The sequence below is a fragment of the Thunnus maccoyii genome, chromosome 14 (genome assembly GCF_910596095.1).
Source record: "Thunnus maccoyii chromosome 14, fThuMac1.1, whole genome shotgun sequence".
NCBI classification, from domain to species: Eukaryota; Metazoa; Chordata; class Actinopteri; order Scombriformes; family Scombridae; genus Thunnus; species Thunnus maccoyii.
In genome coordinates, this window is record NC_056546.1 from 10,563,594 (window position 1) to 10,588,210 (window position 24,617).

Here is a 24,617-nt window from a genome sequence, read left to right on the forward strand (position 1 = left end):
CAAACACACACACACACACACACACACACACACACACACACAGGCATACACACACCCTCTGTCAAAACCCTCATCTCTCCTCACCCCTCCCACCCTCAAACACACAGTGTGCTGCCATGCCCCAGAAGCAAAAGGACGCTCCTCGCAAAACTTTTCATTTGCAAATTAAGTTGGCAGAGGCTGGTTAGAAGAAAACAGGACAGCTTTCATTTGTCTCTGTGCATGTGTGCGCGCACACACACACACACACACACACACACACAAGCGCGCGGAGTATGTGTGTGCGTGTGTGTTAATGTATCTTAGTGTATGATGAGTTGAATCTGTCAGATCTGAGAGGTACCAGGAGATAGAAGGACGATAAAAGAGTGAGATGTGTTGGGGATGAGGACAATGAAGAAGGCGGGCGTCGAAGCGTTCACACACTTCACACTTCACATTAATACACTTCAGACTGTTAAATATTGACTGCGCTGATATCACCTCTTTACATTTCACAAATACATTTTTACACATCACATATGCACTGGAATCTTCTTTTCATAGGTTTTTCAAAATCAGACAGTTTTTTTTTTTTTAATGTTTTCACACAACAGCACTTCCTCCACTTCATCTTGTTTTTGTTTTTTTCACTTTAAGTTATTAGTAGATTTAAGTGTGTTAGAGAAACGGCAGAAAAAAGGTTCAGACATGATACGATCACACAGGCGATTCAGAGGTATCTGTGAATTTGTTAACTCTTAAAACACAAACATTTTCTGAGCATTCTGTCAAAAAAATAGATGTTGAACTTGGATAAAAAAGTTCAGATTTATTTGCTATATTTTTATATATATATATGTATATATTGATGCATTTGATTTACTATTTAGGGACACAAATGATTTTCAGATGAGAGCTACTGAACAACTGTATTAAGAAAGAAGAGGAACAGTTTAGTTCACTGCATCTCTTTTTTTTTTGTTTCTCTCTCACGCTTGTGTATTTTACCTCTGGATGGCGCTGATCAGTCGTCCTCTTCTTCCACTTCATCTTCCTCTCCTTCACTTCTCATCGTTTCTATCTCTGCATTGCCCAGCTGGCTTCTGTAGCCGAGAGCAACCGCGGGGCGGCCTGCTGAAAGAGCATTGTCAAACGGTGGCTTTACAGCTCTATCACACACACACACACACAACACACACACACAGATGCACAGATTTGCAGCTCAGATGTCGGGCTATAGCCAGAGGCTTGCAAGCTGGAGCGTTAACTGTGCAAAGCGTCACATCTCAAGCCCCAGTCAGTGACACTCGCTAACACTGCTTCATAAAACTACAACTAGAAAAGTCGCGCAGAAACACCTGCCCCTTCTTTAGAAAAAATGTTAAAAGTAACAACAGCAGAAACACTTTAATGCCAGAAAAGCAAAACACTCAAACAGAGGAGTTGAAAGGAGTCAGCAGGCCTCATGGCAGCAAACACTTTGACATTGAATAGATGATGATAACAGCCTGCAGCAACACTGAAACCTCTGTTAATACAGTGATGAAATGAAAGCAGAGACAACTTCTGTGCTCATCCAGAGCTGCTTTCCTGCTTTGTTTCAGATCAGGGGATGAATCTATTTTCTGACGTCCCTCATTTATACTTTCCAAATTTGTTTTACTGTAAAGTCTTGTCATAATGTTTTTTTTTTCTCTTTTTGACTTTGTTTGGGTTCGTGTTGAACTTCTGCACGCTGACGTTTGTGCAGAATTCAAGACAGTGAAACTAATACTGGGCTTCTGAATGAATGCAGGTTTGTAACCGTCATCCCAACGACTAATTTTAATCTTGTTTTATTCCACCATAAAAGCTTTCACATGTAGAGAAGACATTTGGAACAAAGTAGTAAAAAAAAAGTATAATTTTTTTTTTTAAACTTCTCTCACCTTGAATATTTCTTTTATTTATTTCCTGTTGGAAGAAAAGGATCCAGTTTGATGGTGTAAAGTCTGACTTGTGGGTGAATACAGGAAGAAATCGTGTCAAACAGATTATAAAAGAGAGAGCAGCAGTTGGAAGTTTTTAAAGGGGTTTCTGATCATAAGCACATGCTGCTGCATTTTTCATCAATCTCATTTGTTTCTCATATTTTTAAATGTGCACAAAAAATTTTTTACACAGCATTTGTGCTTTATACTGTCACGACACAACTATTAAACAACGGATGAGTCTTAAGGGCCTACACAAGTGTTTGGTTCTTGTAGCTTATATATAAGGAATCCTGTAGAAATGCTTAACATTGTTTAAAATGATACCACAGAGCTTTCGATTTCTAAATATTTTCCTAAGGTCCAAGTTTCAGCTGGTTTCATATGTGATCTTTTAGTCATTTTTATCATCAAGTGCAGACTTCTTCCACCTACATTCCCACATAGCAACCGTTTAACTCACAACAGTAAAAGCACAAATTTATTATGATGGATTTAGTTTCAAATCTCTGTAAGTTAATGTTCAGTTCAATCTGGCTTTTTGATTAAAAAAATTAAAAACGTAATATAAAAATATAGCAGTAATGTAAAAAATATGGGATTTGTATTAATGGGAACACTGGTATGGTTGTCTTTAAAGTTTAGATTTCTTAAAGACTTTAGTAAATTGATGATTTCTTACAAAGTTGTCTGGGTTCTTCTGTATGTTAAAATGTTTTTTTTTAGCTTTCACTCAGCGTAGACTCTGTTCAAACATGCAGGACTGATGCAGATGAGCTGCAATGTTCATCTTCAGCGCTACTGGAGAACAGTGGTGATAATTCTCACACAGGCTGCATCACAGATGAGTTTTAAAATTGATTCAGCAGTTATGGCATGTTTTGCTGCTCTGGTGCAGCGTTGCGGGGTCACTCGACCCAACTTCAGTAACCCTACATTTGTCTAAGCACCAGTATATTTTTTTCATGAATTGAATCATGCATTAGAAATGTCTGATTGCTTTTACACAGAACCCAGGTCACTCTAGTTAAAAAAGTACAATATATCAAACCTAAACTTTGACTGTAATTTAATTTAATCTGCTCACATGGTATTGATTGTTTAGTGTTTTACTGAATTTTCATCTTTTTCTAAGCAGTGGATGTGTGGAGCATGTGAATGTTAAGGAGGACTTGGCTGATGATCAGATGAATGGGATTTTTTTCTTTTTAATGTTCGCAAAAAAAAAATTATAATTAAAACACATCTTTAAAAATACCCATTAAATGGATTTTATTTCCTTGTGCATTAGATTTAATAATTAAATGTGACATTTATTACAGTCTTGCACTGTCTTAATGCGCCGTAATACACTTATTTCATATATATATATATTTAATATATACCTGTATATTCAGACATTTACATAAGTGATCTCATATGTGTCTCCTTTGAATTCACACATTACAGAAATGTTTCCTCAGTAGGCAGATTGTGACTTTTAACATAAATGGACTCTGAGTCTTTTCCGACATGATGCTGACATGTTAAATTGCCCGAACACGTAACGAGTTAAATGCATGTCTGAAAGGAGCAAGTCAGTCAAAACTGAAAACTAACGGGCGACAGTAAATGAATGTACAACATAAAGAGAAGAAAATCACATCAAATACAGAGAGAGAACTGGATTTAGGCATGTTTGTCTCATCCAGATCAAAACCCATAGTGTCACCAATCGTGTTCCCATGTCAAATATGCATGTTAGCAAGAGCAACAACTGGCATGACAGGTTGGTGGAGAGGGAGAGGGGCATGGCCTTCAGGCACACACACACACACACACACACACACACACACACATTCTTGAGTGCAGTTGTGTGCCAGCCAAGATTTAGCTCGAGCGCTGGCGTGTGAGGGTGGTGATGGTGGGTATGGGATTGGGCGAAATATGGTTTTGTGTGTGTGTGTGTGTGTGTATGTGTGTGTATGGCAGCTGCAGCCTTCATGCCCCTGGCGGTGTTGTTGTAACCAGGCAAGCCAAGGCCGTCTGCCTGCATTCTTACCCCCCCCTCCGGCCCCCGCCTGCTACATGCACACACACACATGCACGCACGCAGGTTGAGTTAGCCAAAGGTTAGTGTGTTCAGGGTTCAGATTTTTAGATTATTTTTAAGGGTTTGAGTTTCTAGCAGAGTCCTGTTTCATTTTCCTGATTTTTTCCTTTTTGTGCAAGTGTGTTCAGATGTGTGTGCGTGCATGTGTGTGTGTGTGTGCGTGTTGTCCTGCATCTCTCTTGTTGCAGATCTCGTTACAGGAACACAGCTGAAAGTTGCTCTTTAATTATAGCCGACGTTTATTTTCACACTTAATATTTCCTCCCTTCATTTTCCACAGATGAAGTAAATTTTTTTGTACTTAAATGTTAAGTACATTGTGCTGTAATGTTCCTCAATATAATCAATGCTGAGTAGTTATTTTTGGAAACATACAGAATATACAGTAAGACGTTAGTTTACTCTGATCGTGTATTTGCTATCCATTAAATATTTTCTTAAAGTGACACGCTCCACTAGCTGATTTGTGGAGTAATAAAAACTCACACACTCATACGGGACTGTTGAATGACAGACCTTCACGTCGCTTCCAGATCTTCTGTTTTCTATTACCGTCTCTCTGTTTCTCTAACATGACGTTAGCACTTTCCCTTTGGACCGTGCCTTTAGGACATATGCTCCCACCTGTAAATAAATATGCAAACACAGACAAAAACACACACACACACACACACACACGACAGAGTTTAGACGTTAGCTGTGGGCTACGACTGATGTATACCACAGAGAGGTGACTGTGTTTGTGTGTGTTGTAATTAATCTCCTTAGTAGCAGCAGTCAATAGAGAGTGCGGTGGTTCGAGGTGCAGATTGTGAGCAGAGTTTGATTATCGGGCTGTCAGGGGAAATTACTGCAAACTGCCTCCCAGCAAAACCTGCTTTTATTTTGTGTGCTGGAGAGAAAAACACACACTTACTACCAAGACTGCTCTGGAAACGGTTTCAGGTATTTTTCCTGAGGATAATTAAGGAATTATTAAAGTGTAGGTGTTTGTCTTTCGTGTGTGTGTGTGTGTGTGTGTGTCAGTTAACCGTGGGATCCAGCAGGTGGTGTCCTTTCACCAGGTCAGCGGGGAGGCTACCCTCTTCTAACCCTCCTCCACAACCCTCCTATCAGCCATCAGCCAGGCCAGCAGCAGGCGGCAGGGAGGTGACGGCTGGAGCTGGATCCTTCAGCCTCTTTGTTTCTCCGTCCCTCCTTTGCTCCACTCCTGCACCTCGCTGACACCACAAACTGTCAACCCTTGTTTTTGTTTTTTTTCAGCGACTGCAGATCCTCTCCACCTAAACATCTATTTATCTGTCTCGCTATCAATCCATCCACGGATCCATCCAAGCTTCCTTCTCTCCTCACCAGTTCCAGGCAGTGGGCAGAGGCGAGCCAGCCTGCTGTGTGTGTGTGTGCGCGTGTGTGTGTGCGCGTGTGTGTTGGTGTAGGGCAGTGCCCGAGCATTAAGCCGTATTAAGCCCTAATTAATGAGTGTGCCAGTCGATAGAGGCCAGTTATTGGATTTGCTGCTTTAGCTGCTGGAAGGAGCGCTACCTTAATCACACACACACACATCCCCCTCTGAGGCAGGGTATGCAAGGTGAGACAAGCGGTGGATTAGAGAGAGAGTGTGTGTTGTATAAGGCCAGAGGTTGGCGGCTCTCTGGCCAGACAAACTGTGTGTGTGTGTGTGTGTGTGGTTGTTGATATGTGTGCCAGGGTCAAAGCTTTACTTACTGCATTACATAAACCTTCAGCTTACAACCTGCAGCAGCTTTAAACATCTCAGACCACGACCTGAGCGACTGATTTACTGGCTGCCTGTTCAGCTGACTTTCTGTCAGACTGGCATGTGTGAAAGGCTGCTGGCATGTTGCGGCATCCACGCCGCAGTGTCTGAACCTCAGCTAAAGAAATTTGTTTCACCAGCAGTGTTGCAGTTGTTGCCTTTTCTCCTAAATAACTGGATTTAGGATGTTTTACAACATAGTGTCTCAAAGTTTCTCTACAAATGGAAAACCAGTGTTGCAAATAAAATGACATCACTTTGACATCATGAGGGTTATTTCAGCTTGGAGACTAAAAATTTGAACAGAAAGCCTGTGTGACAAACTGGGTGTGTGAAGTTTGAAAGATGCTATCAAGGTGCATTATGGGAAATGTGGGATCCAGTATTTGTTGAGCTTGACTCATACTAGGGACTCAAAGTCGGGATATCTCAGCCTCTGCTGCATCGATTCGGATCATTCTTGTTTAAATCATTCTCTCTTAAACTTTTCCTCACGTGCCTCTTGTCGTATCTGACCATACCAATAATTTTGGATTTATTCGCCCAGGTTTCAGGGCTGTAACTAATGCTTATTTTTATTATTGATTAATCTGCAGATTATTTCCTTGATTAATCAATTAATTATTTTGTTGTAAAATAATGTATGACAAAGAAAAGCATGAAATCATCACATTTGAGAAGCTGAAAATTTTTGGCATTTTTGCTTAAAAAAACAAACAATGAATTGATTATAAAAATAGTTGCCAATTAATTTTGTGCAATCGACTAATCGTTGAATTTCAACTAAGTTCATCTACTATGATGTTCTGCTGCTGAAATTTTCAAAACTCACCTCCCTGTTTAGTGGAGGCTGAAAATTCTGAGACTGATTTCTAGAAAACGTAGCCACGTAAAACAAAAACTGTCAGCGCTGCTAGATATATCTGGAGGTATTTGAGAAATCCTTTACCCTTTAAAGTCAGTATAAGATCAGATCATGAATGTGCAGTATGATTCCTCAGTGAAGGTTGATTCCATTTAGTTTATATTATCAGGACGTCATGTCAGCAGGTCAACAGACTGAATCAATAAGTGAATAAATCTTCTCTACAACGTCGTAGTCAGCTCTCTTAAAAGTGTCAAACTCTTCTTGGTGAACGTTGTTGAGGCAACCCTGAACTCAGAACCGGGGAGTCATTACTGAGACTCCTCCAGATTATTTAACAGGAGAAAACTGTTTTAATGTGTTTGGTGCATCTTTATTCACCAACATCAGTGGTTGTGATTGGATAAAGATGGTGGTGTGGAGCTGAAGGCCTTCAGTCGACACGTTCTCAACACTTAGCTCATCAAACATTTACAGATCAGAACGACAGGCTCTGTTCCTGACCTTTAGGTTCTCCGCTCTGTGTGTGTGTGTGTGTGTGTTTGTGTGTTTGTGTAGCCGATATCTCCTGCGCTCAGTTGTGTCTGTGTCTTGTGCCTTCACTCACAGCGGGGCTCTTTCTGTGTGTGTGTGTTATTGTGTGACGTGGCAGGGCCCTGCTGTGTGGTGCTGTGCCGTGCTGTGTGATGGCGTAGGAAGGAGGGAGAATGAGAACGGGAGCAGGGAGAGACGGGGTGGCTGGTCAGGACAGCTTGGCAGCCAGCTGTAGTTGCACCAGGCGGCGAGGGAAGTCATCGCCCTCAGCCTCCAGGACTGGACAGAGCCTCCAGGTCTCGGATAAACCGCCCAGTGGGCCTTCAGTCTGGGTGGAAGATGGTGGAGACGGAAAAGGAGGGCAGGGTATAAGCAGGGAGTACTGATGGTGATGAAAAAGGGTGCTGAGAAAACTTGAGGCCCCGAGGAAGAGGGACAGGCAGAAGCAGGATTAAACCCTGCGGTGGAAGACGACACGGTGCGGGGCAGAGTGAGGACAAGCGGGGCAGAATGTGGGGGGAGAGCAGGGAGCAGATTGTGGGGGAGAGTTGGGATGTTCGCCTCCCCCGTCTGTCACACACAGGCAGCCCTGCCACTGCCAACATGACCAGCAGGGCAGGGGCATCTGTCTCCCCCCCAGCTACCTCTCTCTGTCTCTCTGTGCCCCAAGCCACAAACTCTATTCATCATCCTCCTCCTCCTCCTCCTCCTCCTCTTCTTTATCCCACGCCTCATTCCTGCCTTTCTTGTTGCCTTCTGAACCTGTTGAAACAGTGAAAGACAAAGTCAAAGATGATTACTTTGAAGAATATTTCATATAAAAACACAGTGCAGCCTTTTTGGCTTCACAGCCGAGCAAAGTCTACTCAAGACCCTTCATCACAGGCTGCATGTGTCTGAGTTCTGAACAGAGTTCCCTTCTCACATTGTCGTCAAACTCTTAAGAAGGGAAGACTTGACACATCAGAGTAAAACTGCAGTTATATATGTATGTTTCTTTTCTTTCTTAATCATCTCATAACTCCTCAGATTGAATCTTGTGACCCTTTGAGGGTCCGGACGTCCAGGTTGGAAACTGCTGACATACTGGATTGTACTGTAATGTGTTTGTGTGACAGCATCAAAGTATTACTTTGTACAACTTAACCATCTTGTAGGATGTTGTGTTGAGTGACTACTGTTAGAGGAATATGGATGAATATGGATGGCTGGTTGAGTTGCAGATGTGGATTCCAGTGCTGGAGGGTAGGAGTATGTGTGGGGGCATGACTTAAACCACTTTCAGGGGCACACACCAGATTTTAGACCACTTAATTGGGGATGGCTTACGCACTTGGGGACAAAAGCCGTGTCCCCAGTTGGTAAAACGCTGATTTTTGGGTCAGTGGTTATGGTTAGGGTAGGTCTCCAGGAAATGAGACAAAATTAGAGAAAAAGTCCATGTAGATACTCCAAAAGTGACTTAAATAAGCCGTGTGTGTGTGTGTGTGCATGTTTTTATTACCTTATTGGGACCTTTCTGGTATAAACACCAACCTTGTCGGGACCAGTAGTCCTCATGGGGACCAAAGCCTGATCCTAATGAGGCAAAACTTCATTTCTGAGGTCCTGGTTAACAAATTGATGTTAGGTTAGGGTTAGGCATGAGTTGGTTATGTTTGGGATTAAGTTAGGCTGTCTGCAGGGAATGGAAGTCAATGCAACATCCTAACAAGGATAGCTGCACAAATGTGTGTGTGTGCTGCACTAGAGGAGGGATGACTGACTGAATGGATGAAATAATGGGCTGCTGGTGGGAAATATCTTAACAGACATTCCATCTCCACCCCCCAAAACACACTCAACACACACACTATTCATACACTCAAAACCCAGCTGGAAAACACCACCTCCCTCCCTCCCTCACACACATACACACAGACACACACAATATTGACTGAAACTGTGAGAGAGGAAAGTACCCTCTTGGCTGACATAAAACCAAATGTTGTAAATATTGAAAGAGAGCTTTTAATATCACTGGACTTTGTGTTGATCAAATAATCAACAGAGTTTACATGGACGTGACAGCAGAAGAAGTTTAATACTGTGTTTGCAGACGAGGAGGCGATGCAGTAATGTGATCTGACCAAAACCGATCTTAATGAATGACTGGATATCAATCAGATGTGAACATCTGTTGTTGTTCCTGATGTTAAAACCCTCTAAAAGGAATATTCTAATATAATAAACATTTGCAAAAAAGGCGTTTGGTGAATGAACGTTTCCTCTTCTATACAGAATAAGGTGTGTCCAAACTTTTGACTGGTATTGTACGTTTTGATAAAAAATCTGAAAAAAAATAATCAGGTTTAAGTTTAAGTGTTCGTTATCAGGATAGAAAAAGTCACAGAACTGGTTGAATTCTGGCAAAATAGTGATTGTCCAAAGACGACCATCACAAGCACTGTGACCCGGATCCAAACTAATAATATAAAGTATAAAATACACACTAACAGGGGGTGGTGATGGACATCAAACAAACTGAGACTTGTCACTATTACCCATCTTAAAATTGTAATAATAACTTTTTTTTTTAATAGGATTCAGAGCTTTATGTCACTTTGTTTTATCAGGTTTTAGTTTTAGTTCATTGTATTGTAGAACAACAGTTTCAAATGACACAAAACTCAAAATTTAAGTGATTTTAATTCACATCAGTGTCCCTTTTACCCTTGATAATCCACAGATTTGATAGTTTTCATTTGATCTTCTTAATACTGAAAAAATGGAGACTCCTGACTGGCATCAGCTGATGCAAAGTATATGAGGGAATTTAAAATTAAAATGTAGTCTATTCACCTCCGTTATATTGGAGTGGAGGCAAAAATCTCTTTGAGTGAACTGAACCTTTAAGTTTACCGCACTGTTTGTGTTTGTTCCTGATTGGCTCAGGAAAGACATCATTCATCATCCCGAGCAGAAGATGTTGACTGTCTTGAGAGCCTGTTGAGAACAGCTGGGTTTATTTTCACTGCATGAGTGTGTCTGGACAGTCAATCAATCAAAATCTTTTATCTATCAGCCATATGACGGTTTTCTCCTCAGTTGATTTTATCACTGTGTTGTCAATCCTGTAGCTCTTGTCAAATAGTCAAACAGTCTGGTGAGAAAGATGTGTGTGTGTGTGCAGTTATGAAGCAAAGTGTTGATCATTACTGGGACGTCCCAATTAGTTTGTCCCCTCGAACACAGCCGCTCCTGTAGACAATGAACTCTTTCACTGCACACCGGGATTAGTCACCGTGTGTGTGTATGTGTGTGTGTGTTGCAGGCTGCAGCAGTTGGACCGTCACTGTCAGAGCAGCGCCCAGCAGGTGTGTGAGCTGCTGGCCAAACAGAACCAGCTGATGGAGGAGAGAAACACACTCACTGAGGAGATGCAGAACCTACGCATAGAGGTACACACACACACACAGAGGAGTGTGTGACTCACTCGCTCTGTTACTAATTTAATTTGTGACGGTGTCTTTTCTCCTCCGGAGCATGTTCTAGTTGTCAGTTTACTAAAATAAAATCAGTAAGATGACTTTTGTCTCTTCATGACTAATGATTCTGTCTGTGAAACAGTTTTGGATTTGCTGAAACATGTTGACTATAGATTCCTTGATGCAGGTTTTTATTGAATGTCGTGTGTGTGTGTGTGTGTGTCTTCCTAGCTCCCCAACACAAGACGAGTCAACACTCTGTCCACATGAGTCTGTCCTGCCTGTCTCCTCTTCCTCGTCATCACCACTGCTCTGCTCGGATATTTTCAGTGTCAGAAATCTCCTGTTAACCAGAACATAAACTGTTACTTATCTTGTTTAAATGGGTGACGTGCAGGAAGACTGATACATGTACAGTATGTGTTTTCATTTTATATTAAGGTGCAGTGTATACACTTGAAAAACTTTATTACTAAAATGTTTACAACATTTTTTTGTTATCAGAACTGAAAATCAGGTTTCTATTTTATATTTTGCAACAGACTGTTACTGCAGTATATAGAGCAGTTAGAGGCATTAGGATGATGTTTAATGTTTTTAAATAAAACATTTTTTGAGATTTATTTGCACTGTTACACCAATGAGCTTTTGGAATGGCCTAAATTATTAGTTAAATACAGGTGTCTAGATTTTCTTTTGATAAATCTTATAACTAATACAGTATATTTGTTTCACGTGTTTTCTTTGTACATAATGTTTCATTTTTATTCTTAATTTTCTCATTTTAACCAAACTGAAAGGCAGTAAAAACATTTTTTTTTAGCAACAAAGCAAACAAAAAAGCCCACACCATCACAGCAGATTGACATAGTGCTTTATTGAAGCTGTCTGTAAGAAGGAAAATAATGTGCATCCCTATCATATACATTTTATGTGTAAAAATACTAAGGATGTACAGTGTAAAAAACAGCTTCATGTTGATGGTAATCTGTTGTTTTCACATCCTCGTGGCCTCACTGGCCAGCATCCTGACAGCATGAGGGACAGAAAAAGGCTGTTTGATCTGCTTTTCTCTGAATCTTTCTGGATCTGCTGGGTTTCCTGACACTGTCTCAGAGTCGACATCAGCTCTGCTCCGCTGTCATGTCACGGAGCAGAGCTGACTTCAGTATTACAGTGCTTCAGGGAAACGTGGCCCACTCAGAAATGTCTCACACAGCTGTAAAGCTACAGTAGATGGACATGGACATGAAATTAAAACTCAGTTACACTTTGTAATATTTGTACATGTTTGCCATTTTTTGTTTGCTGTTTATAAATAAATGCATTTCATGCTTGTTCATGTTAATAATCAAGATGATAGTAGACTAGTACCAGAGAGAGAAGAGAGGGGAGGGATTCTGTCGCGGACATGAGGTCAAATACTATCAGAAATCCTTCCAAACACTTGAGCCGTTTACTTATTATCTGCATTAAACGCCAGGCGGAGCATGGTTTGTGATTTTTTTTGGCTGCCACCGTCGGTTCATTAACAACGTGCAAGATCAATACGGAGCAGCTGAAGTCTTTGAAAGGATTTTACATATTATTCAAATACTATTGGAGTCAGATCTGTTGTGTGATAGATGTACAGTACAAACAGCAGCAGCTTAAGAGTGAACACTGTCAGTGCAGCGTCAGATATCTCACATACTGTAGATTCACACCAGTCAGGGGCACCAGTAAAGCTGTGCGGAGGCTGAAACTGAATTTCAGCATCCAGTTGAAAAACCTCTGTTTGGTGATAACAGCTGAGACAAAGTTAAATTACATGTGCCCACAACTGATTCATAGTTATTAAGGGAAAACTCACATTGATGAAGAGGATTACTAAGCTCCACATTCTCCACTTACAGAAGTAGGAGGAAAATATTTCTTTTTTCTTGTGTTTTTTTTTTTATGATCTCTGACCCTTAGAATCAGCCTCTGGCTTTGTTGCTGCCAGTAAATGAACTTGAATCAGTAGAAGATTGAACAAGGAGAGTTAGAGGGCTCACCAGAGGGAAAACTTTTTAAAACAGATGAGGAGGAGGAGTCAGTGAAGATGCGATGATCGCTCAGTGGATTTTTCCCAAACACTTTAGTTTATAAAGACTGACCAATTTACTGAAAATTCCCACTGATTGACTGCACTGACTTGTCTGTTTTTGCCCCAGCTAGGACATCTCTGGCATGAGGGACACGATCACCCAGGTTTTGCCAACTCTAGACATCAGAGCAACATCAAAGATATCGGTCGTATGTGGAGGGGAGATGTGCTTTCAAATCCTCATTTTCTTAAAAACATAAAAAAGCTAAAAATCTTCCTTTAAAGCAGGGCTGAATCAGATTCCTCTGAATCATATAAAAAGTGGTGGATGTGAAAGTGCTGTGGCCAAAGCAACAAAGCGGTATTTTATGAACTCTGGTTTCTAATGGTTTTGGCGTTAAGCGTGCACATACAGCTATAACTCCTCAGTCGCTCGCAGACCTGGGTCAAATCAAAGCTGAAATCCTTCCAAATACTTGGGAGCGTTTGCTTGAGCCTGTCGAGAGTGCCAGCTGGGTGGGATTTGTACTCATTTTGAACTATTCGGCTGCCTCAGCTGTGCCAGACAGGCTCAATCGATCACAGAAAAGTATTTTTCATAAGACTTCTAAGTGCCACTTTGACTCAGGACTGGTAGTGCGGACAGAGGAGGACTACAGCATGCAGGCCAGCGCCATCCTTTTATACTTTCTGCCATAAAGCGCCTTTGCTAGCTATTAGCAATTAAATGGATGTGCAAGAGTAAAGCATATGGACTTAAGAGCAGCGGAAAAACAGGTAATGTGTCGTGTAAGAGATATCTGTAAAGAAAAGAAAAAAAAAGAGGAGGCATTTATTTTTAGAACAAAGTCTCTGAAGACTTAAACTGCAGAATGAAACACAACTACACCCCCTTACAACTAAACTCCAAAACAAAATGACATCAAATAAATTAATTAGAAAAGAAATTCAAGTTATCCATCGATGATAATAATAAAAACATTCAAATAAATAGATGGAGTACATTTGTCTATACCTAATAAGAGCACATCCCCTGGTGCTCTCACTTGAATCTGTGTCATCCAGATACTGAAGGTGACGTCTTCCTCAATAAAAAATGCACGTGAACACAAATGTTTGGTTTTTTTTTTTAGATACAGTTGAGCATATTTTTAAAAATATATGTCCTCACAACTGGCGAATTGGTTCTGAAGTGCTGGATGTCAAAGTTTTTGACTTATTTAGAGCTAAACCGTAAGGCTTACCCGGCGTTTGAAGACCGAGAAAAATCGAGGGGATTTGAAATCTTGTTGGTCAGACTGGAAGACATGACGACTCAACAACCACAAACAAAAGTCCAGACCGGAGAAATGACAGCACACGGTAAAGACAGAGAGACATGCGGGGATGGTGCAGTGGTCGGGACCCAACTCTCATCATCTCCACTCTTTAAATAAAAGGTAAATTGGGGGAAATGCTCTTTCTCATCTAAAATCCTAATAACTAACAGGAAAACACAGACAGACCTTATTACACTCCCTTCCCTACATATCACATTTCATATCCAAACACTATTGTACCACTCTTTCGACTTTTTTCCACTACTCTGCTCTCGACACACTTACAGTAGCAATTACAGTTCAGTATTGAGTCTTTTTCCATCCTTACCGTTTTACATTCAGACTTCTGTGCTGCACTTGTTCTCTTTCTGCTCAACTTCCACTTCGCCTTTCTTTCTGAACTCTGCCTCAGCCTTCACCAACACACACCTGTGGTAAGATCAAATATGGGGAACATTTGTGTCAATATCCAATCAGGTAAGACGAGTCTTGATTTGGATTACGTTTGGGAAAGAAACTGAATTAGAGAAATAGATTCCTGGCTCTCTATCCCCATCCCAAACTCTTTTTTCCCCCTCAATAAGTTCACAGTAAACTATCATCTGTCTTCAGTGTGTCCTGTCACTTCTCCGCTGTCACATTTTGGTCACAAAACAACACAAAAAATGTCATTTAAATAAACAATGGAGCAGGAAGGCTATCTGCTTTCCCTCCTACATTCTTCAGCCATTTTTGTTTCTTGAGGTGCCTTTTTTTCCTCTCAGCCCTAAGAAATAACAATATTTTTTTCTATAATAATGTAATAACAATAGAAAAAGTTAAATATAAAACCGATGAGTAGAACAATAAATAGAACATATATATATTATAGCCATTGCTGTGATTGGTGTAAACCCATAACTGTTGATGCATACCTCCACACAGACCATAATGTCTTTTTTAAACATCCTTCATAAGAAACTCACAGGAAAACAGCTGCTATCTCGCTCATCAATACATCATAACTTATCATAAATATTTCATATCGTATCATTCTTGGAGCTTTTCACCTGTACTCTCTCTCTCATCTCATCTCAGCCAATGCCCAACCCTGCCTTCCCGGATTTCTCTTTTTCACTCTGCGGTGAATCTGTTCCTGCTGCAGTTTCACTTTCCTGCACAAAGACAGAGAGGTACAGCCGTGTGGTTCCCAAAGCCATGATAACAATATGTCACAGTAAAGCTTTCCATCATCGACACAAAGTACCGTTTCGTTTTTGTTTTTTCCCTTTTGGGACAGTAGATTTAAAACTCACGAGGGACTTAACATTAAAAAAAAAAAAAAAAAAAAAAAACCTCTGGGGAGAACATTCAAGTCAACCGTTTTCCTCTCATTTTCACCTCTGCGTTGACAGATAAATCAACCACCTTGCACTGCATTATGGGTAACGTAGTAAAGCTCAGGGTTTGGGAGCTTCAGCCCTCTGAACTGCTGTGCTTTGAGGTGCGTTCTTTAAACACAAACCCATAATAATACCTTGCACTTGCTCTCTCTCACACACACACACACACACACACACACACACACAAACATGACATCCTTTTATCTTCTTAATCTATTGAGTTGATGTGTAATAGCTGTACATTAGGAGCAGTAGCGACACCTGTTCTGCAGCTGTACAAGCATAGACGATGTGTTGCTGGCGCCTGTGTAATGACCTGCAGCATTAAGCTAATAGTGTAGCACCGGGTTTTAGTAGTAGCAGTAGTAGTATAGTTATAGTAGGAGTGGTAGTACCTGTAGTAGGAGTGGTAGTAGTTGAAATAGCAGCAACAACAATAATGAATTGCACTGAGCAAAACCTGAGTCAAATCCTGCTCGAGTCTGTCTACAACATGAGGTGCGTGGGATTCTGCTCACTGTTGACGACTGCGTTCTTAACGTCAGGCAGCCTCAGTCAATCCCAGAATTATCAATGTGAGGATTTGAAATCAGACCCGAGTGACTGTGTGAGTCTGAGTATCTGTCTGTTTGCAAAAGCCTGAGATACAACCAGTTATGGCAGTTTGGATTTAAATGACTTAAAATGCTGTATCTCCATCGTACAGATAAGAAGCGACAAAACGTCTCTTTAAAAATGCATCAACTGTTGTCTATCTTGATCAGAAGTGTCTGGTTAGTTTGTTTCTTTTTTTTTTTTTAGACGTGGGTTTGACGGGACCCTCAAAGCACAGCAGGCCATCGGTGATGCTCCTTTCATTAAAGGGACATTACACAGTAACTGATCCCATCACAGTTCAGATCACCTAGAGTTGCAGTGCAGGATTAGAGGGTAATTTTGCTTGGAAGTTTGTACCTGTGAGAAAGCATCTCTCTAAAAAGGGATTCACAAAAATGTAAAAAAAAAAAAAAAAAAAAAAGAAAAATACAAGAGAGTAACATTGGAGAGGTGAAAAAGAGAGGAGGAGAAGATGGGCAAAATCCTTCAAGTCAGGGTTGTTCTGGGTTGGTCCAAAGCTGTGGGTCTTTTTGTCCCACACTGATGACCTCAGAGACCAGCTGTGATGACGTCAACATTATGGACAGTTCATTCCCGCCCACTGGCAGAGTAGGAGAACTGTGGGAAGTGCGGTCTTCTCTCGTTGTCCAGACAGTCCATCCCGTCCTCGTCAACTAAGAAGAGAGAAAAGTGGATTCTCAGATAATTAATGACTGGATTCATCCCTGCTTTTAACATTAAATGTCACTTTTTCAGGTAATATAAATACATAAAATCAAAACATGCAATCTATAAGCTGCCAGGTTTTAAAATTTCTGTATGATTAAACATTACAAAGTGTCGTGTTTGCGATACGTTTTTGTCCTGTAGATTTAAACTGAACATGCTTCCATTAACAAGTGTGTCTTTGATGTGCCAATCTCCCGTTAACTAACTGATGTGTGACCTACAAAACAAGTGGAACCTCACATTAGTGCAGAGAAGCACATCGGTTCAACTCATGCATAATTCAGTGCCGAAGGATTCTGAAACCTGTATCTTTATTTCAAAAGCCTGTGAAGAAATGCATGTGGCCCGAGGACTATTACAGAGACACTTGAATAAACAGAAAATGGCACTTTTGAGTGTTTGTTCCCCCAGTTAATTCAAGAGGAAATGTCTCACCTCAAGAAAGAAATGGCAGCGCATATACACACACAAACAAAATATAACTTGTTACTAAGAAATTGTGTAAAACTGTGATTGTTACAGTAAAAAATGTGAGTAAAAAAGCTCAATTTGATCACTATCGGCAATGTTATTAACATCATGGTCATTTAGAGAAATTAATTCAAGTATAAAACTGATTTTTTTGGGATGTCAGGTGCTGGTTTGCTTTTTTAACAGTAATATATAACGTAACTTATATTTGATTGTTGATAAACACACACACACACTCCAAACCAGTGAATTAATGTTTTCTGTCACTCTGCTTATTTCTACACTTGTCTCCCCTGAGAATATCTGCATAAACAAAAATGAAAGTGAGATTTTATCAAGTTTTAATGCGGGCATATGTTTGTGCATACATGTGTGAGTGTGAGAGACAGTTATAGAAGATACTCACATTTCTCTGGTGGAGTTATTGTGATGGTCTGGGCTGTGAACTCCTCGTCAAAGTATCTGGTGTCTGTCTCAGACGTCACCTGAGGCTTGAACGGAGGAACCAGCTGGGACAAAGAGGTGAGGAGGACACACAGAAAGGGAGGATTAGATTTTTACAACAACACAGGCGACAGCAAACTGTTTTAAACCACAGAGCAGCTGCTTAAATGAAATCAAACTTCACAAAACTTCCTGCAGTTGATCAGAAATTGTAATAGTGGGTGCAAAGGCTCAGAGACAGCAGGGTCTGCGCCTTAACTCATTATCAAAGTAGCTTTCATCTTAAAAATACTTAAATCTCTACTGTATGTTTCCTAGCCTCCTCCTCAGATTCAGAACCACTTGTCTGTGCTTTTGGCCGCATTTACATTGCCTGGTACAAGTGACCCAATTCTGATTTTTTTAACTCACATGTGGCACAGATCGGATATGTATTATGAACGTGTAAACAGGAAAAAAGCACATGGAATCGGATATTCTCAGATCCGTTTTGGGCCTCAATCATATGTGGAAATAAATCTGATAGTAATCGGATATCTGCCAATACGACATCACTAAATAGATTCACACGTCATTGACAATGCAACCATCTCATACTTTTTCGCATTTTAATGACGTGACGTTATTTTCACACGCACAGCTGGCACAACTACTATCCACTGGAAAAAACAAAAACAAATTTTTTACTTCCGTTTCGGTAACCAAACCCTCATTTATGCATGTGGGTTGTTTCAAGTGTTAAGCAAGTGTGAACACAGGTATTGGATATCAGTCACTTGTAAAAGTAGATCTAAACAGGCGGTCAGAAAAATCAGATATAGGCAGGAAAATCGGAACTGGGCATCAAGACATGCAGTGTAAATGCAGCCTTTGTCATCAGAAGACTTGATTACAGTACAGATATAGATTGTCAAACATGAACAGGAGGAGAGGATGTGAAGAAAAGAGGCAGACACATCCAGAAAGGAGAGGAGAGAGCAAAGTGAAGAAAGGAAGCTCAGTACCTGTGTAACATGCTATAGGTGTTGTCACACAGGACTTGAGTCACACTTGGTGGTGTTATATGAGCAAACACATGCACATGAAACTGCGAGACCTTCAGGATACAACGTCACACCTCTCCATAATGCCCTGCGCTTTATACGTCTGCCTGTCTGTTCTGATGCACTCATCATGTGTGTTCATGTGTGATATATGCACACTTCCATGAGTTAACCCTGATCCTCTGTATAAATAAAATTCATCATAAAAATTAAAATTCAAAAAGTTTTAACTTATGAAAACACAGGAAGTTAAATAACTTAACTACAGATCTTTATGTTGAGATATTGGCACAGCACAGAGTGCAAACATATGACTGAACCGTCATGCTGCTCCACACCTTTTTATCATAGACATCCTGCCAGTCAATTCCAGAGAAGAAACTGTGTCTCATAATTTCTTTTGCATCATCTGGTCCTCCACCAAGCCTAGAAGAGAAGAGTGAGGAATGTTAATTATTATAAAACAATATTGAGAACAGAAGAAGCAACATTTGATTTGAACCAATAAGATAAACAGAAAGTGATCAAACTTAGATGTTTCCGTCTTCATCGAGTATATTTTCAAGTATCACAACAGCTTCATTCATATAAATAGATGCTGGATAAATTATCCAATCAGAGGGCCACAAATATTACGTAAATTGGTGAATGAAACACCAAAAGAAACACATTGTAAAGAAGGCATTTTTTCCTCATATCATCAAAACATTTGAAATTCTGTGTGTATATGCTGTATATATGGAACAGTTGTGATGTTTGTTCATATCCCAGATGAAAATAAATATACCAGAAGGAAGCAAGACAGTGTATCTAACATTTTTCATTTTTATTTTTTTTATTTGCTTCCCCATTGTTCAAGGACATTTGACAAAATCACTACAATTAATCCCTCTGTGTGTCCAAAGTGATTTTAAATGTAAGGGACAAAAACTCTCTGTGTGTATCTGCGTGAAACACACGCACAATTACCCACATTAACCCTTGACACACACCGTTTGTTGGGGTCTTTAATGAGCAGGCCGGACAGAAGGGACTTGGCGTCGGCAGACAGAGTGCGCGGGAACTTGATGTCCTCCATGAGGATGAGTTCAAACAGCTTCTCGTGGTCCTGGTTGTAGAAGGGCAGTCGGCCACACATCATCTCGTACGTCACCACCCCCAGACCCCACCAGTCTACCGCCCGGCCGTAGTCGTTGTCCTCCAGGACCTGAGGAGGATACAGAGACAGACACTTAGAGTTTCTTTAATTTCTGCTTCTTTTTTAACGGGGCCATTTGTTTTATTGGACATCTGCTTTTATTCTGCATTTCTGCATTTATTTTATTAGACATTACAGACTGCCCAAGGTATTCAGTTAAGACACAGACAGATGAGCAAGGAAATACGGCAAAGGAGAGTCAATATGCCATTTTGCTCAAGGCATAAATAAAAGAAACAGTAAAAGCTGAAATGAATAGAAGTGGATGCAGAGATAACAAGGACTGAGGTGTATATCGGAGTCTCCTCTTTCAATGCACACACACATACACACGCACACAAACAGAGGCAAACATCATGGGATGGCAGGTCTTCAGAGGCCACTGTTACAGTAAGGGAGTCAGTGTGCTGGCGTGGCCCACCAGATGCCCCCTCTGGTCCCTGCCAGCTCTCTTTGGCACACTGATCCTTTCCTGGCAGGAACAGACAGGAACGTCCCTGGACGGAAAAGGCAGGAACAGCCCTCCACAGTCCAGCCTCCAAGCTGGCGAACACAGGTACTGTACTGTGAGACGTGTGCGTTTGTGGAGGAGAAAGACGACCCTCCTGTATCAAAGTCTTATACCTGGGCTGCCTTCCTATTTCTATTCCCTGCCTGCTCTCCTTGTGCTGTCCTCTCCATCCGGTCTTATCCTGCCTTCTCCGTCCTCTAATCATGTCACTTGTTCCTTCTCTTTCATCCTTTCAGGTGCGTGTTTGCTCACCTCTGGAAGAGTGAGGAAGGCAGGAGGAGGAGGGAGGCAGACGCAAGAAGAGAGGTATTTCAGGTGCTGTTGAGGCCCACATTAACATAATAAGCTTATTAACATGTAACACCATGATGAGTGTAGATGTGTGCATGCGTGTGTGTTGTGTGTATGTCTGTGTGTGTGTGTGTGTGACTGACAGACAAACAGGCAGGGCTGGAGAGCAGCCAGAACAGCATATGTTGTACATCTCGCCAATAATAATAACATCTTCTCACTGTTAATAATGGACCAGGCAGGGTGGACATGAGCACAAGATAACAGACACAAATACACAAACATACACACACAAAATGTTTTTGACACAACCATTATAAAATCACATGATAAATATATATAGCGAGTGTTAAAATATCAATAGATTTGAAAATATACTGTACACAGAGGTAATATCTGCCATTAGCAACAGCAGAAGTACATACAAGGCTTTGCTTGAATAGAGACTTGTTTTTATCCAAACTGCAGACTGAAAATACATCACCAGAAAACACAAAAACACTCAAATGTAATGAAAAATGTACTGTTTTCTGAAATACAATCTAATATTTTAGTACTTGTGCTCCGATGTTCCAGATTTCAGGCACATGAACATTTCAATAGTTGTGTCAAAAGATGAGAAGGAGTTGGTTTGAGGTTATAAAACTTTTAAGTCGATCACTTTTAAACTGACACTTTTATAGTGATGGATATCCATGAGTATGAAATTTAAAAATGAATCTGTGGGATATAACTTCTAATAAATCAATCTGATATAATGTAAGTAATATTGTCAGCAAAGATTCAGCAAACCATTAATAATAATTTTAAAAACTATTTCATGTTATCTTTATACTGTAGATGAGGGACCCTGAATCTTTCAGCTGACAATTCTGTGGGAGACTTGCTATAATATACCTAACAGTCAACACACAAAGATGAGGGGTTCTTAAGGTAGAGAGATCATTTTACTTGGCAGAAAATGATAATAAAATGCCAGATGAGGGTTCAGATGAGGTTCTGTTGTACACCCACAATTGTAAATCATGTTAAATGTAATGCACTGAGCCCAGGTGAGAAGAATCGCCAAACAGCTGCCTGCGAGTTTCCACAGCAGCTCAACATGACAGAAAGCTCGTCATTAACTGACTGAACTCACACACTCGACACTAAACTGCTAATGATGCAGGCGGCTGCTGCAGTGCCTGCAAGTCAACATGTTCGTGGAAATGAATAAGAGAGTTATGAGTGCTATTTTATGTGTGAATGTGTGTGTGTGTGTGTGTGTGTGTGTGCATTAAGCTGGTCACCCTGTTGGCATCTGCAGAGAAGAGCTGGGGGAACGAAGTCTGCCGCCAGCTCCAGATATACTATTGATTGGTACGGCTGGAGGGATAACACTGGCTTAGACTGCTGGGAGACTGTCAGAGACACACACACACACACACACACACACACACACACACACACACACACACACACACACACACACACACACACACACACACACACACAGCAGATGGAATATTTATCCGTCCTCATCAAATTCATAAAGTTTTGAGAGTGCAGCAAACTAGGAGATGTTTGGTGTTGTTTCAGTCCCTGCAGCTAGAGGAGGGACACACGAACACACACACACACACACACACACTGTGTGCAGTTTATGAAATTCAGAGGAGCTTACAAGGCTGTTTTCGATGCTGATCTACACGGCTGTGTGCGCTGTGTGCCGAGTCTTTGTACAAAAAAGGTACAGAAATGTATACAAATGCAAGCTGTCCAGTTGGATATGTATATGTATGCGCATGCAAGCGTGTGTGTGTGTCCTGGGACAGAAGAAAGTGGTGGCAGCTCGGTTGCAGGCAGGGAGCAGATTAATCCACACAGAGCCAGAATGCTGCCCCACAGCCTTAGGCATGGACGCATGGGAGTGTGTGTATGTGTGTGTGTATATTTTATAAAAAAGACAGGACAAATAAATAGGACAAGACAGAAGAAGTAACAAATGAAAATCAGCAGGAGGGAAGAGGAGAGAAGAGAAGAGAAGAGAAGAGAAGAGAAGAGAAGAGAAGAGAAGAGAAGAGAAGAGAAGAGAAGAGAAGAGAAGAGAAGAGAAGAGAAGAGCTCAAATTAAAAGCAGCCATGAGGGATAAGGTCTTGTCCTGTCCTGGTCCCTGTTGGGGCAGCCATGTGGCAGCTCGATGCTGCTCACAGGACGGGGGCTTTGGCAGCCTGGACAGGACTAGATGGGACGGGCACACACAGCCTGTGGCTGTATCAGCCCAGATACCCAGCAGGCTACAGGGAACACAAACACACACATCTAACACACTGGGCACAGTGAACATACATTCACATATTGTTGGTGTCAAGCAGAGACCTTCTATCTCCAGTGTCATCATTTTGGAATTTGATTTATGCTGATATTTTTGCAGTGTTTTACTAATGGCTGACTGTGCCGCTATGTTTGTGAAATATTTACAGTTACAGTAAAAAAAAAAAAATCACAATGCCCAACATATACAACATTCAAACAAAATAAAAGCAAACACATACAAATAAATGGAAAAAGCCCAAATCTATCCCCGTCAACACTTTTAACAAAAAAATAGCCACAAGGAAATGTGTCAAACACAAAAAATAACACTCCCCATGTGTTCTCTGATCCTGCTCCATCCCTTCACAAGGACCTACACTGCTTATTGTTCATTAATCTCATGTTAATCTTTTTTTATTTTTGACTATCCTTGACACAAACAGTAACACCTCAATCTTATTCTTTACAGGTTCAGCTGAAGAATTATTCACTTTACAGCGTTGTGTTGCTGAAGCATCTATGTACGAGTTCCTTCAGGCACAGAGCAGACACAAACCCTCTTTATTCACTTCTTATCTGCCCTTTTCACTGACGGCAAACACAGGAACTGTCTGAATTTCACTCCTGTAACCCTGAAATATTTTCTCTCCCTTCTCATCTTCCTCTGTCTTCAACTCCCACCCCCCCCCCCCCTTTCTCTTTTTAATCCCGGCTACTTTGCATCTCTGTAACTTGGCTCCGAGCAAACTGTGTTATTTTTACACGCGGACGGGCGAGCAGAGCGTGCGGGCGGGCGAGTGGCGGCGGCGGTGGTGTAGATTTCCAGGTTTTTTCCGAGCACCTTCCTCCAACCTCGCCCATCTGCCGCCATCTGCCTCGCTTTAGCCCGCACTTTCTACTGCAATCACACACACAGCACACACGCGCGCGCACGCACACATACACATAAATGCACACAGACGCACATCCTGTGAAAAATAACCAACAGCCTCCAATCAGCTTTTGGCACGCAAAGGAAGGGACTCTAAAAAAAAGCACAAAATGCTGCGCCAAATTGTCCTCCATACTTTTTCAAGTGGGATATACACTATGCCTCTCCCCTCCTGCCTTCATCTCCACATCTCCATCGCTCTGTCTCCACCACCCACAGTCCTGCACCATTCTTGCCAGTTGATCTACTGGCCTTCGAGTGAAGCAGCGCTGATGGCTGGACAGCGGATGGCTGCAAAAAACTATTACAAGAATGTAGTTGTGTGTATGTGTTTGTCTAATTCAACCAACACCACCTTCATGCGCATAAGCCCCATATTTATTGTTCACCACACTGTTCGCCTGTGAAATCTGCAAATGAAAATATACATGCATTAATTAAATGCAGATATTATAGGCACAGGCTTGTGAGAGAGTGCCTGGATCATCACTTCATGATTCAAAGGTACGGGTATACTGAATGTGGTTTGTCTAGCGTTGAATGCAGCTCCTTCATCAAACTACCCAGAGTATGCCCATTTATCAAAGATCATTAATAATCCCAGTTGTTAAACTAATCAGCCGGAGCTGTTGTTAGATAAACAGGCGCTG

General features: G+C 41.1%; 2 protein-coding genes across 12 annotated transcripts in view; one reads left to right on the forward strand and one right to left on the reverse strand.

Annotated features, from left to right (window-relative positions):
- The window catches only part of sdccag8 (SHH signaling and ciliogenesis regulator sdccag8), a 47,061-nt gene extending 35,019 nt beyond the window's left edge, over positions 1-12,042 (forward strand). Inside the window, exons 17-18 of one of the 2 annotated variants that reach the window (XM_042434271.1) lie at positions 10,534-10,660; positions 10,919-12,042. In XM_042434271.1, the coding sequence (XP_042290205.1) occupies positions 10,534-10,660; positions 10,919-10,957 (166 nt within the window). In that variant the 3' untranslated portion in view covers positions 10,958-12,042. Of the gene's footprint in view, positions 1-7,338; positions 7,422-10,533; positions 10,661-10,918 lie in introns of those variants that run through there. The other variant, XM_042434272.1, reaches the window with a different exon arrangement.
- akt3a (v-akt murine thymoma viral oncogene homolog 3a) overlaps positions 7,906-24,617 on the reverse strand; it is a 59,115-nt gene continuing 42,403 nt past the window's right edge. For 6 of the 10 annotated variants that reach the window (XM_042434275.1, XM_042434274.1, XM_042434281.1 and 3 more), the window contains 6 exons: positions 19,733-19,947; positions 19,079-19,166; positions 17,660-17,762; positions 15,124-16,727; positions 14,403-14,503; positions 11,545-13,555 (listed from right to left, as the gene is read on the reverse strand). In XM_042434275.1, the coding sequence (XP_042290209.1) occupies positions 16,642-16,727; positions 17,660-17,762; positions 19,079-19,166; positions 19,733-19,947 (492 nt within the window). In that variant the 3' untranslated portion in view covers positions 11,545-13,555; positions 14,403-14,503; positions 15,124-16,641. Of the gene's footprint in view, positions 7,983-11,544; positions 13,556-14,402; positions 14,504-15,123; positions 16,728-17,659; positions 17,763-19,078; positions 19,167-19,732; positions 19,948-24,617 lie in introns of those variants that run through there. The other 4 variants (XM_042434280.1, XM_042434279.1, XM_042434278.1 and 1 more) reach the window with 4 other exon arrangements.